The 17,447-nt window shown below is 44.9% G+C and overlaps 1 protein-coding gene across 2 annotated transcripts in view; it reads left to right on the top strand.

Moving 5' to 3' along the window:
• Positions 1-17,447, top strand: part of TTC6 (tetratricopeptide repeat domain 6) — a 78,821-nt gene that overhangs the window by 37,019 nt on the left and 24,355 nt on the right. For both annotated transcript variants that reach the window (XR_014011492.1, XM_081207610.1), the window contains exons 14-20: positions 2,002-2,522; positions 3,578-4,046; positions 11,820-11,949; positions 12,254-12,429; positions 13,874-14,010; positions 14,718-14,887; positions 16,611-16,731. Coding sequence is in view for 1 of the 2 variants with exons in the window: in XM_081207610.1 (XP_081063736.1) it covers positions 2,002-2,522; positions 3,578-4,046; positions 11,820-11,949; positions 12,254-12,429; positions 13,874-14,010; positions 14,718-14,887; positions 16,611-16,731 (1,724 nt within the window). In the remaining variant the exon portion in view is untranslated. The remainder of the gene's footprint in view (positions 1-2,001; positions 2,523-3,577; positions 4,047-11,819; positions 11,950-12,253; positions 12,430-13,873; positions 14,011-14,717; positions 14,888-16,610; positions 16,732-17,447) is intronic.

The raw sequence follows: 17,447 nt of genomic DNA, 5'->3' as shown, positions 1-17,447 counted from the left end.
GATTAAATATAATAATCATGTTGCTTGTGTAACTGTTGTCAACAGTTTTTCAAATTCAGGCATTTTTACACCACCCTTCAATTGTATCCCCAGGATTGTTTACAAGAAAGGGTAAACAATTAAAACATAAATACATCTCTCTAAATTCATTTTATTATGCCTTACAACACAATCCTAACAATGTATACTCAGAAATGAGTCCTACTGAATTTAGTGGGTTTACGTCTAGGTGCTGTAGGTTGAGTTAGTATTGTAGCCTAATTTTTTCAAAACAGTTTGTGAGAAGAAATACTAAAGCACTTTCTGATTTTCAGAATTCAAACTTTTTATATCAGTTATTTACACAGAGTAGCTGTGATGACTTACTCTCAAGTAGACATGCCTAGGATTGTGCTGCAAGATTTATTTAGACTGTAGCCCTAAACACACAGTCCAATCCTATACATGTCTGCTTAGAGACACGTTCCCTTGAATTCAATGGGGCTTCCTTCCAGGTACATGGGAGTAGGATTAGTAAGACTAAGCCCCATTGAACACAGTGGGCATTTACTTAAAAATAAACCTGTATACAGCAGAACTGAAAATCTTTAAACTCATTCTTTGCATCTGTGGATGAGCTGCTTGCTATAGAAACATGTTCATTATGAATGAACGAAGACAGCATTAGATTCTATAGAATCAAGGATGCAATTCTAAACATACTTAGGCCTATTGAAAACAATGGCACTTGCTTGAAAGTAAATACATATAAAATTGCTCAGTAAGGTATTTTTTGAGCAGGAGTGGTTGATGAGGAAAGGTGCTGTGGTGCACATGGCCTCCCAGCAATGGATTCTCTGGTTTGCTGGGAGGGAGAGGGCCCTGGAGGCAGCAAGGCAGGCCCAGTCTGGTTGCATTGGTGGGAGTGCTGGATTGTGTCACAACTGGCTTCTTGTTGTTGGTTAGTCTTTTAGTCGTGTCTGACTCTTCGTGACCCCATGGACCAGAGCACGCCAGGCACTCCTGTCTTCCACTGCCTCCCACAGTTTGGTCAAACTCATGCTGGTAGCTTCGAGAACATTGTCCAACCATCTCGTCCTCTGTCGTCCCCTTCTCCTGGTGCCCTCCATCTTTCCCAACATCAGGGTCTTTTCCAGGGAGTCTTCTCTTCTCATGAGGTGGCCAAAGTATTGGAACCTCAGCTTCAGGATCTGTCCTTCCAGTGGGCACTGAGGGCTGATTTCCTTCAGAATGGATAGGTTGGATCTTCTTGTAGTCCATGGGACTCTCAAGAGTCTCCTCCAGCACCATAATTCAAAAGCATCAATTCTTCGGCGACCAGCCTTCTTCATGGTCCAGCTCTCACTTCCATACAAAACTGGCTTAGTTTAGGCCATTATTGCCTGATGTCTTTCTGCTCAGTCAGGGGAACTGGTCACTGGGTACTTACTCTGAACAAGCCTACAAAGAAAACCTACAGAGAAAAGGGGTGCATGTTACTAGGTTTCTCTTTGGTTTTCTTCCTTTTAGACCTCCTAGGTTTTTTCCACTGACACTCACGTGAACGAAGACGAAACTAAGGCAAAGTGAGAGGGGTTGGGGTAGATACTTGATTATGTTGATATGTCACATAATCTTATCTTGCCTAGGCAAGAGGAGGAATTAACCTGCTCTTGCTTGGCTTATTCTTGCTCACTCTCTCAAGAGGTTACTTGATTGTAACCTTTAGCAGGGTTCCACTAATGCAATGGGACTTCCGTTTCTTCTCCTTCAGCCCACTCTTCAGCCCCCCCAAGCTGCTCTGAAGGGTCCCCCAATGCTCCAGGGCTGCTTTTGAGAGCACACAGGGGCTGGAGGGGACAGGAGAAATTCTGCACACACAGTCAGTTGTGGAAGCAAAGGTGCCGGGTTGGAGACAACCCATAGTAAGTACCCAGCAACCCAATTTTATACTGCTGACTACTTTTGGAATGTTATCCAAAAAACTAAAAATAAACAAACCGAGATTTGTTTTTCTTACAGGAAGTTCTGGTTAAAAGACCTCATAGTGCACCAGAATTATCATTCAGAGACAAATCTGCTTTGAAGATTTCTGCAAATTTCAGAACCACTATGGAAGAGATAACTGTTATGAAAAAACAACGTCTTTCAGTAGATACGGAAGCTACAAAGCCTGGCATTTTATCAACAAAGCCACAAAGCTCTCTTAACCTTGAGAAAAGAGAATCTGCCGCACACAAAAGTGTTCTTGTTGGTTCAGATAAAGATTCTGATATAGCTTTGGCAAGTACATTCAAGCAAACAAAAGGTCTTTTCTCCTCTAGTGGACGATCTGCATCTATTGCACCCACTCCAGCTCCTGAACCTATAGATGAAACTAATCTGGTTGAAGAATCTAGAAAAGCTGGGATGAAGTACATCGTTTTCCCAAGGAAAGCATCATACAAAAGGAGATCACTGAAAACAGCAGGGAAATACATTTCTGTTCATATATTAGAAAGTGTTTGTGAGAAATTAAGAGAACCTCCACAGATTCTGAAAAGGTCTGCCTTTTTATTAATATTTGCAACTTTTAATTTTATATATTGAGCACTTTGGGGTATGGGAACAGTAATTTCTCCAACAGCACCAGATACCATTTTTATGTGTGTGCCACTTCTTTATGGGTAATACAGTAATACTAGCTTTCCTAAATTGGTGTTATCCTGATGCTTTGGGTTATAACTCCTTTCAATCCCAGCAAGCAAAGCCAGTGGTAACAGATCATGGGTGTTGTAACTTGTAGTCCAAAACATTCGGAGGGTACCAGGTATGTTCACACAAACATCAACTGTGGGCAGAAGATTCCCAAAGGATTCGGTATAGCTTTGTTTCCTCTCTTCCCTCAGCAAATTCTCAGGCAGTAGGCAACCCTTTTGCCTAAATGGAAGTTTCATGTCGTGTTCTTGCATTTCATCACAGAGCAGACAAATTGCCTGAGGATATGAAATGACTCAGAGACTTCCAGTGCTCTCTCCAGTGCTCTGGTGCACTGCCAGTGGCTGTGTAAAGGACTGATGTGGAAAAATACTTTCTAATCATTATGGGATTCTGTGTATGGGCACTGCACTTTTGGTTGCACTGAATTACAGTAAATTAATTACAGTTAATTTAACAGTAAATTAAACCTCTTATGTTTAAAGAGGTACTATTTGGATTTTTTGTCTCAGGTGCCAAATTATTGTTGCACCATGTCCATCAGAAAATGCTATTTAGGCTATACACATTGCTTTATCGGTTTGACACAGTTGCACAGCTGTCATGTGCAACATGAGTGTATAATAAAGAAGTTAGAGAGCTCTTTGATTACTAAGTTTTCTACATAAATTATAAATTTTCTACATAAAAATAAATACTAATGACAGTGTAAACCATTTTATACACCCCTGATAGGAATCTTGTGTTACGTGTTGAAACTTGAATATTACGCAGCAATCAAATACGTTATTAAACTTTATAATGAATATTTATTGGTCATATGTCACATTGTTACATATGTCATATTGTCAGCAACAAATGTACAGGCAAAATGTAATTCTAGTTTTGGCTTTTTCCTTAGGTCTGTATCTCTTGGAAAGCTTCCAATTCATAATAAATTCTGTATCAAAGTATCTCGAGTAGTTCGAAGTTATCGAAGTCCCAGCCTCCCTTGCTGGCTAGATTTTGAAAAATTTGCAGCAAGCCAAGGGAGAACCCCAGAAGACACCGATGATTATCTTTGGGCCAGAAAAATCTGGAATAAATGGTTTGATGAGCAATACCCTCCCAGTAGGCAATCTTTTGCTGATAAATCAATGGCAGGCAAAAAGGACATAGAGGAGGAAACCAAGGACACAGAGTTAGTAAACACAGTAAATCCTCTTCTCTTCGAGGGAAAGCCAGATGAACTTAAGCAGTGTCAATCTGAAATTGATAAAATAACCCAAGAAATAGATGAAGGAAAATTTTCTGGGTTTAACTATTGTAGACGTGGAGCAATATACAGGAAAATAGGCAAAATGAAGGCAGCCATGGATGACTTGGAAAAAGTAAGTTTTAAAGAAATAATACCTATTTTTTCTTGCTACTGAAGATGTTTTGTTAACTTATTAATAACTATGACCCTCTGGCAATGACAGATGAACTTAACAAATGGAAGAGCATCTTTTTCAAATAATCCCCTCTCTGGATTCCTCATTTTATGCACTTTTCTATTTAGGAAAAAAAACTTTGCAGGACTAGATCTGGAAACCTAGCAATTATGCAGATAATTATGTCACCAGTGATCTGTTTTCATTATACCCTACATATCTGAACACACGAATTATTTTTTTAAAATATATTTTAATGAAAGTCTTAATTCCACATTATAGCTATTGACAGTTGTACGATTGACTCAAACTCATTGTTCATTTTTAATAAGATTGCAGTAGGGTTTTTCACAATACAATACAATGAAAAACAAACTAAGCAAAAACAAAAAGAGGAAGAAAAATGCAAAGTCCTTTCTCAAAGGTAGATTCTAACCCTTGTCTCATACAGAAAGAGGTGGGCCTTCCCACCTATCACCTGGGAGCTTTCCTACCACCCTGGGAGATCTCCCCTTCCCTGCCTCTCACACAAGTTCCTCCACCATCCATCCATCATCTTCATCTACATAAAATCCCCCAGTCATGGTTCACTTTTGACAAGTTTGTGGACTATAGAAACATCAAGCTGTTTGCCAGGTGGTGATGTTATGCATACGTTTGACATCATACAGACATGGTTCTACTACACTTAGCGTATTTTTCGTCCCATAGGGCGCTCCGGCACATAGGACGCATCTAGTTTTTTTGGGGGGAAATAAAGGAAATTCCCCCCCTTTATTTCCCCCCCAAAACCAGGTAGGGGAACAGCAGGATGGTGGCGCTCCGCCTCCCCGCTGTGCCCCGAGCTTGTGGGGCTGGCGCTGGGGAGAAGTGCGCTTCTCCCCAGCGACAGCCTCCAAACCAGGTCGGGGAACAGCGAGATGGTGGCGCTGCGCCTCCCCGCTGTCCCCCCGAGCTTGTGGGCTGCAGGCAGCTGCCCGCATGCCTTGCAAGCCCGCGGGAACTCCCCCTGGGCGTGCAAGGCTTGCGGACACTTGCGCGAAGCTGGGGCGTCCTCCGGAGGGTGCCCCGTGCTCTGGGCTGCAGGCTGCCGCCCGCAAGCCTTGCGTGCCCAGGGGAACTTCCCCCGGGCGCGCAAGGCTTGCGGACACTTGCGCGAAGCACGGGGCGTCCTCCGGAGGTCGCCCTGTGCTCCGGGCTGCAGGCTGCCGCCCGCAAGCCTTGCGAGCCCGGGGGAACTCCTGCCGGGCTTGCAAGGCTTGCGGATAGCTTCCTGAAGCCTGGAGAGCGAGAGAGGTTGGAGCGCACCGACCCCTCTCGCTCTCCAGGCTTCAGCGAAAGCCTGCATTCGCCCCATAGGACGCACACACATTTCCCCTTCATTTTTGGAGGGGGGAAAGTGCGTCCTATAGGGCGAAAAATACGGTATTTAGAGCCGAAGAAGCTAGGCATGAGTATCGGAGAATTGCTGTATGCTATTGTGTACAAGCAACTCCCCATTTACATGGGAGTTATGTTCTGAGGCACCGGAAACACCATTGGTAAAGCTGGCAAACACCCTCTAAACTCTAAACCCTTGAAAACCCTTTAAAAAACCCCAGCAGCACTTACCAGATGTCAGACTCCACCACAGTCGCTCCATCTGAACCTCCTTGCTCCGATTAAACTCTCCACAGGCCTTAACAGTTAGAGCAAGGGCTCCTGGGATTGCGCTTGCAAAGGCTCGTGGAATTTCTAGGCACTGTTTCATGTCTTTTTTGCCCTTTCTGGGCTCTTTTAGGGCTGTTTTTGCCACTGTTTTGGTCACTTTGGGGCTTGGTGCAATGTGTGCATGCACAATCATGCATCAATTGAATGCTTGACAATTGTATTTTTACAGTAGCATATGATAGAGTTAGTGTGTAGTAAGGAAGCTTACTGTAGCAGTAAGCTATGCTAGACAGACCATAGATCTTCCTTATATGACTGTTTTATATTGGGGTCCAGAAGAACATATTGAAACTAGATATTCAATATAGGTATTTGCAGCCTACAGTGACCAGTTTATATTCACTTTGGATTGAGTTTAACTACTTTCTGTAGCCAACAATTTCAAAATGCATTTTGTTAATATGAGAGCAACGATATAAGCTAAAAATGGTACATTTATTTAATTTTTAAGTATGCAAGGAGCTTCAGTGCATAAATGTTTTGCAGCAACTAATTGTAGGGCACTAAAGGAGGTCTCAGGCCAGGATTCCTGGCAGTCATGCTCAGGCAACTACTCTGTTCCTACCTGCCAGATCATTCAGTCAGTTTATTCTGTGTCCACTAGGTCCTATAAATCCTAACCTCAGAGCAACTGGTCTGCAGTGTGAGCATATTACCTATGTGCCCGTTTCCTTCCCCTGATGGCTTCCTTAAATATAAGAGCTGTATGGCTTTGACTGCAGATATGCTTCTGACTGCCCTCTCCACAGATGCTCTGATGTTGTTGTTATGTACTGAGTTGAATAGGATCCAAACTGAAGCAGTCTGATTGGTCCTAGAACAATAGGATCCAAATTGCAGCAGTCTGATTAGTCCTAGAACAATAGGATTCAGAATGCAGCAGTCTGATTGGTCCTAGAACAATGCAGCAGTATGATTAGTTGGCAGGAACCACCCAATCCTGCTCCAGATAGAAGTGAATCCACAACCTGATTGGCTTACAGTAGAATTCCGGAATTAGCCAATCATGTGCAGCCCATTGTGTAAATAATGTATATAAAGCAGATACTGTGAGGGGACTTTCATTCATTCCTCCTCACCACTATGAGCTGAATAAAGAGCATGAAATCACTTTGCGACTCTGAGTATATTTCACTGGCGACGAAGGTGGGATCCCGCTGAGCTGACTGCCACACACAGCACTGCAGCACCGCCACCTGCCGCACCGCTGCCTCGCACCGTGTATCCAGGCTTCAGCTCCGGGACACAAGGAACTCAGAATGGCAGCCAACAGCAGCTTCTCGCCATTCAACCCAGCATCTGGAGACTGGGAAGCATACGCCTCCCGTTTCACCTTCCGCCTAGAAGCCAAAGGGGTCACCGACGAAGAAGACGCCAAGAAGAGGGCGATATTCTTCAGCGTCTGTGGAGAGGAGACATTTGAAATCGCCCGGGCTCTCCTTGCGCCTGAAGACGTCGCTACTGTTCCATACAAAACAATAATGGAACAGCTGAAGGGGCACTTTTCGCCGCAGCCCTCAGTGGTGGCTCGTCGAAATGCCTTCTACGCAAAGCGACAAGCCCCTGGGGAAACCATAACTGGGTTTGTGACCTCTCTCCGCCAAGCCACCCGGTTCTGCAACTTCTCAGAGCTGGAGAACATGCTTCGTGACCGCCTCGTCGGTGGCCTGAAGGATGAGAAGCTGCAACGACGCCTCTACGCTAAGAAGGACCTAACGTTCCAGGTCGCTCTGGAGAAGGCCCTGGCAACGGAAGCTGCCGAGAGGTCGACGCAAGAGGCACAGCCGAGCCTGCCATCCCAACCGAGGGTCCACCACGAAGACCTCACCGACGACTCAGGATCCGACAGGGAGGAGGTGCACCGAGTACAGCAGCGCACTCAAGCAGCGCACAGACCACAGCTGCCTCGACGAGAAGGAGGAAACTGCGCAAGCTGCGGGGAGAGTCACGAGAGGAGGACCTGCCGTTTCCGCAATGCAGAGTGCAGGCAGTGCAGAAAATCGGGACACATCGCCCGGGTGTGTCGGGCTCGGCTCACCCGACACCAGGCATCAGATGACCAACCCAAGAGCCCCAGGTCCCGGGGCCCAACGCACCAAGGCAACTCGACGGAGCTCACGGACTGCCAGGCATACCAGTTGCCCCACCCCAATGTAGAGAAAATTTATGTAGAGGTACAGATAGAGGGGGCCCCATGCCGCATGGAGCTTGACACGGGTTCAACTCTATCCATAATCTCGGCAAGGACCTTAAGGAAACTGTGTCCTACTGGGGGTCCCAAACTCAGGCCGGCCCCATTCACCCTACGGGACTTCCAGAAACGTAAGGTCCCCACAATGGGGGTGGGGACCTTCAGGGTGCAATACCGAGGGCGGACGCGGCAACTGGACTTGCTTGTGGTCAAGGGCCCCTACATTAGCTTACTGGGATTGGCATGGTTTGGACCACTGGGGCTAGCTGTCACCGGGGTGAACCACACTAGCTTACAAGTGGACGTGGACGCCATATGCAAGGAATTTTCAGGGGTTTTCGACGGGAAATTGGGACAGTATACGGGCCCCCCCATTGCGCTACAGCTTGACCCCGCAGTACGACCGGTCAGGCTCAAGGCCCGCCGGGTCCCGTTCGCCTTGAAACCCCGTATAGACGAGGAATTGGACCGACTCGTGGAGCAAGGAGTGCTGGAGCCGGTGCCTAATGCCCCCTGGGAAACCCCAATCGCCACTCCCGTCAAGCCTAATGGTTCGGTCCGTATCTGCGCAGACTACAAATGTACCATAAACAAGGCCCTCACGGCCCACGCATACCCAGTGCCAGTGGTCAGCCATGTCCTTGCCACCCTGGCTGGGTCGAAAATTTTTGGCAAGCTGGACTTGGCCCAAGCATATCAACAGCTGCCAGTAGATGAGGCCACAGCAGAGGCACAGACGATTGTGACGCACAGAGGAGCGTTCAGGGTAAAGCGGCTGCAATTCGGGGTCAGCGTGGCACCAGGCATATTCCAGAATCTAATGGACTCTCTCCTTAAAGGGATTCCTGGCGTCACCCCCTTCTTCGATGATGTGTTGATTGCCGGGCCCACACCAGAGGAGTTTGAGGACTGCCTCCGCACCGTTCTGCACCGTTTCCAGACGGCGGGTCTCAAGGTGAAGCGGGAAAAATGTCTACTAGGAGTGCCTCAGGTGGACTTTCTGGGATTTATGGTGGACACAGAAGGGGTCCACCCGACTGGGGACAAGGTACGGGCCATTTGTGATGCCCCAGCGCCCAAGAGCAAGACTGAACTTCAGGCCTTCTTGGGACTATTGAACTTTTACCATTCCTTCCTTCCCCATAAGGTGGCGGTAGCGGAGCCCCTACACAGACTCCTGGACAAGCGGGCCCCTTGGGTGTGGGGCCAGCGCCAGGAGGCCGCATTCCAGGCAGTCAAGGACTTGCTTGTCTCAAACTCTGTCTTGGCACACTTCAACGAGAGGCTGCCGGTGGTGCTAGCATGCGACGCCTCACCCTATGGCATTGGCGCTGTCCTGGGGCACCAACTCCCGGATGGAAGAGAGGTACCGGTGGCGTACTTTTCCCAGACACTCAACGCAACCGAGCGTAACTACTCGCAAATCGACAAGGAGGGTCTGGCAATCGTGAAGGGAGTAAAAAAATTCCATGATTTCTTGTACGAGCGGCCCTTCACCGTGGTGACTGACCACAAGCCGTTGCTTGGCTTGTTTGCTCCCGAAAAGCAGACCCCCCAAGTGCTGTCTCCTCGCGTCCTCAGGTGGTCAATTTTCCTTGCCAGCTACCAGTATGCACTGATTCACCGACCTGGGAAGGCGATGGGCCATGCGGACGCCCTCAGCAGGCTACCACTACCGGAAACAGGCCCCGACCCAGCACCTGCACAAGAGGTTATGAGCCTGGAGCTGCTTCCTGACCGCCCCATTCAGGCACAAGAAGTTGCACACCATTCCAAGAAAGATAGGGTCATCTCCCGGGTCCTGGACTGGGTGTGGAGGGGATGGCCCAGCAACAGCCCCGGGCCAGAATTCGCCGGCTACACAACCCGCAAACATGAACTGTCGGCCCACAAGGGGTGCCTGTTATGGGGAAGCAGAGTCGTTGTTCCCCAGCCCCTCCGCAAAAGGGTCCTCACAGCCCTACACGAGACACATCCAGGGGTAGTAAGAATGAAGGCCCTTGCCAGGAGTTATGTGTGGTGGCCGGGGATCGATGGAGAGATAGAGGCCTGGGTCAAACACTGCCAGGCCTGCCAAGAATCCCGCCCAGATCCCCCAAGGGCCCCAGTCCAGTCCTGGGAGTCCGCCCGAGCACCATGGTCACGCCTGCATGTGGATTTCGCTGGCCCCTTTCAGGGGAAAACATTCTTCATAGTGGTGGACTCCTACACCAAATGGCTGGAAGTCGCACTGGTACCGTCCACTTCCACGTCCGCAGCCATCCGGGTACTACGCAGGCTGTTTGCAACCCATGGGCTCCCTGACACTCTCGTCTCAGACAACGGGACTGCATTTACGTCAGGAGAATTCCAAACCTTCACAGCGCAGAACGCCATCCGCCACATCCGTTCGGCACCATTCCACCCTGCCACCAATGGCCAAGCAGAACGCATGGTGCGGACCACCAAGGACACCCTCCGCCGCATGATGCAAGGGGACTGGGAGTACCGCCTTGCCACATTCCTCCTAGCACAGCACAGCACCCCCAGCTCAACGACTGGCCGGAGCCCCGCTGAACTACTAATGGGTCGGCGCCTTGCAATCAGATTGGACCGCCTTCACCCCGATAGAGCTCAGGATGAGGTAGTGGTGGGGGAAGGCAGGAACCCCCGGACCTTCGAGGCCCAGGACCCAGTGTACGCAAAGAATTTTGGGGCAGGCCCAGCATGGGTACCCGCCACAGTCACCAGGGTCACTGGCTCAGTGTCGTACGAGGTGCTAACGGATGGAGGGCAATGCTGGCGTCGCCACTGCGACCAGATACGGCGACGATTCCTGGGAGAAACCCAGGAGGAGGACGGGTCAGAGGAGTCCCAAGGGAACAGCGGGGCAGTGAGGCCCATAGAGCAGGAGGGGCCAGCAGGAGAGGCAGAATCAGTAAATACAGAGAGGACCCATGAGGCCGAAAGGACACCGGAACCAGAACCACGCCTGAGTGAGCCGGTTGCTCCAGACCAAACAGCCCCATCACAGCCAGCATCCTTGGAACATAAGCCAGAACCTGGAGCCCGGACCAGGGAACACCCCAGGCCGCAACGCACACGTAGGCCACCGGCATACCTTGAGGACTATGAATGCGACCTCCCGGGCAGGAGTGGAACTTAGAGGGGAGGGGTGTTATGTACTGAGTTGAATAGGATCCAAACTGAAGCAGTCTGATTGGTCCTAGAACAATAGGATCCAAATTGCAGCAGTCTGATTAGTCCTAGAACAATAGGATTCAGAATGCAGCAGTCTGATTGGTCCTAGAACAATGCAGCAGTATGATTGGTTGGCAGGAACCACCCAATCCTGCTCCAGATAGAAGTGAATCCACAACCTGATTGGCTTACAGTAGAATTCTGGAATTAGCCAATCATGTGCAGCCCATTGTGTAAATAATGTATATAAAGCAGATACTGTGAGGGGACTTTCATTCATTCCTCCTCACCACTATGAGCTGAATAAAGAGCATGAAATCACTTTGCGACTCTGAGTATATTTCAGTTGTCCTGCGACTTGACTTGTGTTCTTTTGATAATGTACCAGCGTCTGGTCCCTCTGGTTCTTGTTTCCTGGTTGGAACTCAGCCCTTGCCCTTTTTAGATGATATATCTGCTTTTGACCCAGAAGCTAGCTCCACCTGGTCCTGGAACCAGATTGTATAGCGCCTAAAACTTAGATCTCACAATGTTGTTTTTCCTTAGATCCCAAGTGATGTTCCCAGAGGTGTAACTTAAGATGTGCCTTATGATACACTGGAATTTTTAGCTACATAACTAATAACCAATTTATCTCATTACTTTCACAGGCAATAAGTTTAGAACCAATGCTGGTTAATGCCTATTGGCATAGACATTTAATTTTCATTTACCAGAACAAAATGCTTCCAGCGCTAGGAGACCTGAATTTTATAATTAAGTGCAACAAAAACAATGCAGGCAAGTAACTTTGAAACCCCATGATGTACAATTTTGTTCTGAGAAGCTCCTGATTATGTGTCCCCGATATCAAATCAGTATGTACAGAAGTTTTATTATTATGCAACACTTCTGCCAAATATCAATAGGTCTAGACAAAGGTTGGAAAATTACTTCCAATACATTTGCAGATTTGAATCACACGATTTTGTTTACAAATTTTTATTACAGTTGCAATTAATTTTAGTTAAAAAAAATTAAACATGCATATCAATGATATTGGGCATCTGAAAGAGACTAATTTTAAAGTATTTTGATTATGCAGATGCATATCTGTCAAGAGCTGAAATATACAAAAATCAGGGAGATAATTCATTAGCAATTATCAACTACAGTCTTGCCCTGAAATGCAGACCTACAGATGATGAAATATATTACAAAAGAGCTGAGGCCTATGAAGAGGATGGTGATATAATACTGGCGATAGAAGATTATGCTAAAGTAAGTATTGCTATATATAGTTTTACAATATATTTGGGCCAGAATCAAAAACTTGTACAATTACTTCTGTGCTCGCAAAGGATTCTTCGCAAAGGTTCTTAAAATGGTGGTCACACAACACTATTGAAGCCAAAGTTGTGATATGACATGAGGGCCTACTATTCAAAGAAAAAACAATAAAAGCTTCTACTGGGCAAGAGTAAAAGTTGAGTTTGCCTAGTTATTGGTTTAGTTACTTTGGTATACCACCCACCAATCAATATTGGGCAATTTCCAACTAATGCATCCCATCAGTGCAAGGATTTGCATTTGCACAATGGGACTTCCCCATACTCTTCCTGCCATGTTACCCTAAATCTGTCATAGGTGTTCCCCCAACTTTCTGGCACAGGTTAGGGGAGGACGCAAGTGAGCAGAGAGAGAGAGAAGTTCTGTTGTACAAGTGTAAATCCTTGTACTGATGGGATGTACTTGTGTGGAGTGAGCAATGCAATTTATAAGACTAAGGCTTGTGTCTGATGTTCTGCTTCGAGTAAACTCATTGATATGAATGGGCATGGCTAATTTAGGTGCATTAATTTCAGTTGAACTACTCTGAGTAGAACTTTATTAGACACAATCCAATAATAAAAAAGAGATAAATCACAATTGACAAAATACGAATTGAAAAGACTGTGAAAAATGAAAAGTACCAAGTCTGTTGGGAAAGCAATCCATAACCAGTGTGCCAGCACCAAAAACGCCATCCCTCCAGAAGTCACTTATTGTACATTATTTGGCAGTAAATCTAGTAGCAAGGAGCACAACCCTTTGGAAGCAAACAAGTTTGGCAGGATGGGCTGCTTTGTTCTTTCTCTTCATGGGACTGTCTGACTTACAGTAGTCATGCTCAGAGTAGATGCACTGAAATCAATGGGCTTAAATTAGTCTTGACAAATCAATTTAGGGTAATGGGTGTGACATTATAGACACAGCTCCCATTCTGAGTATGATTTAGTATGATTTAATCACTTGCTGTTTATCCACTTAACATTGCTCTCAGTGCCTTATCTCTCTCTGAGAAAGAAAAAAGGGGTAACCTTTCCTCCCCAAGTTGGACATTGTGGTGGAATATTTTTTGATTGGATCAGTGGCAGGGAAGGAAAGGGTTAAGCAACCTAGCTTTGGCAGGGCAAAGTCAGTACACTGGACTCCATTCAACTAAATAGATGCACTAGCAGCAGCCAGCGCAATGGGACTTTCCTCATCTCCCCTGCCCACCCAAATCAGCTCTTGGGGGGGGTCAGGAGAATGCCTAGAAGAGCACACAGAAAGATGAGAGGGAAGATACCGGTAATTTCATCTGGCAAGAAGACATGCTTGTGTTGATTGAATGATTGTCTTGGTGTGACGTTATGAATACAAAAGCAAGGGTAACAATTGCATGTATTTTATTTCAATCTAGTGCCTTTTCTATAATCCCAAAAGAACTGATGCACTTATGAAGCATGGAATACATTACTTTAATAAAACTATATGGAATATAGCTATTAATGATTTTACAAATGTGATTAAACAGGACCCAAGCATTGCAGAGGCAAGGTAACTGCAAATTATATATAAATTTAAGCAATTATAGTTAACTTCTAAATCCCTTATAACAGTGTCTGAGAAAATGATTATACCCTTTATTCAGTGTCTGCCTGTGAGCTCTTGTACATTGAGTGAAAGTATCTTTGCCCTACTTTCTGGGTATAAATATATAAGAGTGATGAGTGATTGTGTTACTTGTGTCTATCTGTTGAAGAGAGAGAGAGGCTGAGACTGGATCTGATGAGACAAGGAGTGCCAATGTCTTATGAAATCTGTCTGTGGTGGTGGGTCAATTGTGTTGTGCAGAGCCATCTCTGCTATTGGTATATATGCCTCTTGAACCTTCATTTAACTCTTTTTTTGCATCAGAATGTTTGTAAGGTTCAGGATGGTAGTCTATGGAATATGTTAATTTATATAGCATTGTTAACACAATACACCTTTTGTTTTGAGATCCTGATCAATATACTGTTTATGTTTTTTAAGCTGCCCATTATCTTTCCTCGCCTCTTGCATTTCAATTCTAAGCACAGTTACTTTAAGGCAATTCCCACTGTTATGAATGGAACTTGCTTCCATGTAAGCATACTTAGGATCACAGCCTTGACTTGTTTAAATCACATTGGGACAACAAGTTTTGCATTCAGACAGAATTTATATAAATGCAGAATATTGTAAATCTACTATGATGAGGAAAATATTGGTTTGATTTCTAGAACCTATCGAGGGAGAATATATATTAAACTAGAGCAGTATAAAAATGCAGCTGAAGATTTCGCTGTTGCAATTCACTTGAATCCTAATGATTGGATTGCATACTACCACAGAGGTTGTCTTTTGCGAACGCTGGATCCAAAACAAGCCCTGCAGGACTTGAGTGTTTCTGGTATAGTATACACTGTTTTTATGATAGATGCAGGGTGTTGTTGTTTTTTAAGTTCAAAGTGTGAATTTATACATTTTTCTTTTTAAGTATATCAAATATCTATATCTCCTGCCTTTCTCCCTAATGGGACTCAAGGTGGCTTACAGCTAAAAATAAGACTTGCTAAAAACATAGAATTTTATTTTTTTAAATTAAACATTAATAGAATTAAAAGTATTTACAAATCTTACATCTATATGTTGAGGATGTTTCCTTTAAACACTGGAAAGTCCTTCCAGCATATGTATATGTATATGTATATGTATATGTATATGTATATGTATATGTATACAGTGAGTGGTACCTTGGTTCTCAAACTTAATTCGTTCTGGAAGTCCATTCCAAAACCAAAGCATTCCCAAACCAAGGCGCGCTTTCCCATAGAAAGTAATGCAAAATGGATTAATCCGTTCCAGACTTTTAAAAACAACCCCTAAAACAGCACTTTAACATGAATTTTACTATCTATTGATCCATAAAATGAAAGTAATAAACAATGTACTGCAGTCACACAATCAATCAGTAAGTAGCTGAACTGGGTTCCACATAGTCACAAAAACAAAAACAAAAGAAAAAGCCACAAAAACGCAAAATAAATAGCAAAAACAGACAGACCTCAGTGTAACACTCAAAACAGCAGTGTGGCACTCAGAAAGGAGCACATTCGGCTTCCAAAAAAAGTTTGTAAACCGGAACACTTACTTCCGCATTTGCAGGGTTTGGGTTCCAAGTTGTTTGAGTACCAAGGCGTTTGAGAACCAAGGTACCACTGTACCTATATTTTTATGTGTATCTATATATAGATACATAAAATGAACTGACATGGACCCTGCAATCCTCATCTGAGGCGCTTCTTCACATGTCTCTTCCACAAGCGGTCTGAAGGGTGGCAACATTAGAACAGGCCCTTTCTGCGGTGCTTGTGGCATGCTCTCCCCAGGGAGGCTTACCTGGCGCCTTCATTTCATATCTTTAGGCGCCAGGCAAAAACGTTTCTCTTCAACTGATTAACATTCTGTGGCTTTTTAAATGTTTTTGTAGGTGAGGGGTTATTGGTTTGTTTTTGTTTTATGATGTATTCGGTATCTACTTTATTTTTCTGTTGTGAACCATCCTGGCATCTTTGGACAAAGGGTGGTATACAAATTTAATAAATAATAATATTTAGCCCAGGAAGTAGGCTGTAGCCAATGACTGGCTCTCGCATTTGTTTGGGCAATTTTTTCAATGTTTCCATTGTCCTGCTCCCCTCCTGTATGATCGGAACCCCTTTCTCCTATCCCTCCATTATTAGAGTATTTTCTCTCCTTGGAAAAAAGTTTGCTCCTATTCACAATGAACACCTCCATTTCTTTGGGAAGGGGTTGCAAGAGTTGTTTTGTGATCTGATACAGCCATACAACTTTTTCACAAGCTCCCATAGATATTTCAAGGTCATTAAATCTCTTGAAGCAATCATAGAGGTGCAGTCATGCACATTCGGTGGTATTTTAAAACAAGCCTTTCAGTTCTACAAGGAGGGTGTGATTTGTGCCAGAGCAGTGAAGAGCATACCAGAAGGAATTAACTAAAGGATGAAGGTCCTAGTGCACACTGAGATAATATATAATTATTTTAAAGGCTATATTTCATGAAGGGCATATAGAAACAACTATATATACCTGGTTTTCCCATCCCTCCCCAGTTCTTCTCAATCACAAGTTTGAGAATCTTGCTGCTTTTCTTCACCGTGGGATCTTGTATTCAGAACTGAAACAGTGGTTACTGGCAATCTGTGATTTTGAAAGTGCACTCTCCTTGGACAGGTATGCTCCATTTATTTATTTATATATTTGCTTGCTGTATTATTATTATTATTATTATTATTATTATTATTATTATTATTATTATTATGGCATTTAAGCCTGCTGATCAAATAAAATCAATTGACAAAAACACATTAAAACCAGCTAATGTTTTTCAGGTCATGGGCCACACTGACCCAAAGCTAACCCTCTGGGGGCCATTTAAATTTTTTAGAGCCTGTGTATTTCTGCATTTGCAGTAAACCATGTTTTAGCTTGGCATGACATACGAACCAGTGCCCTGCATATGGAGGTGCAGAAATGCCAGTCCCTGACCTACGGAGAGGGCCATCATAAGCAAAATAGACTCTATACAGGTCCTAACTTTTATATTGTTTGGCTATAGAGTAATGCACACCACCACCTGCTTCCCAAATTAGTCAGATCCAGTTAATGTTTTAAAAAACAACTGCTCCACTATCACCACCTTAAGGGATAATGGAAGCATTTTGCTGAAGGGGGAAGGTATTAACCATCAAACTACCGAACTCAGACCAGGTAGACTTCTGTTGCTTGGCTGTATTACCCAAGAAGCTACACTGCTGATATCTTGTATTCCTTGCTCCCCACCTTCCCCAAGGAAACATAACTAGGAGAGCTTGGGAATGAATCTAATATAGATTCTGATGCTAATGTGGCATCTGTATCAGAATGGCACATTATTGTCATTAATTGTT

This window comes from Podarcis bocagei, assembly GCF_964188305.1.
Source record: "Podarcis bocagei genome assembly, chromosome: 1".
In the NCBI taxonomy this organism is placed as follows: domain Eukaryota; kingdom Metazoa; phylum Chordata; class Lepidosauria; order Squamata; family Lacertidae; genus Podarcis; species Podarcis bocagei.
The sequence above is the reverse complement of the archived record's forward strand: the minus strand, read 5'-3'. Positions and strand labels throughout refer to the sequence as shown.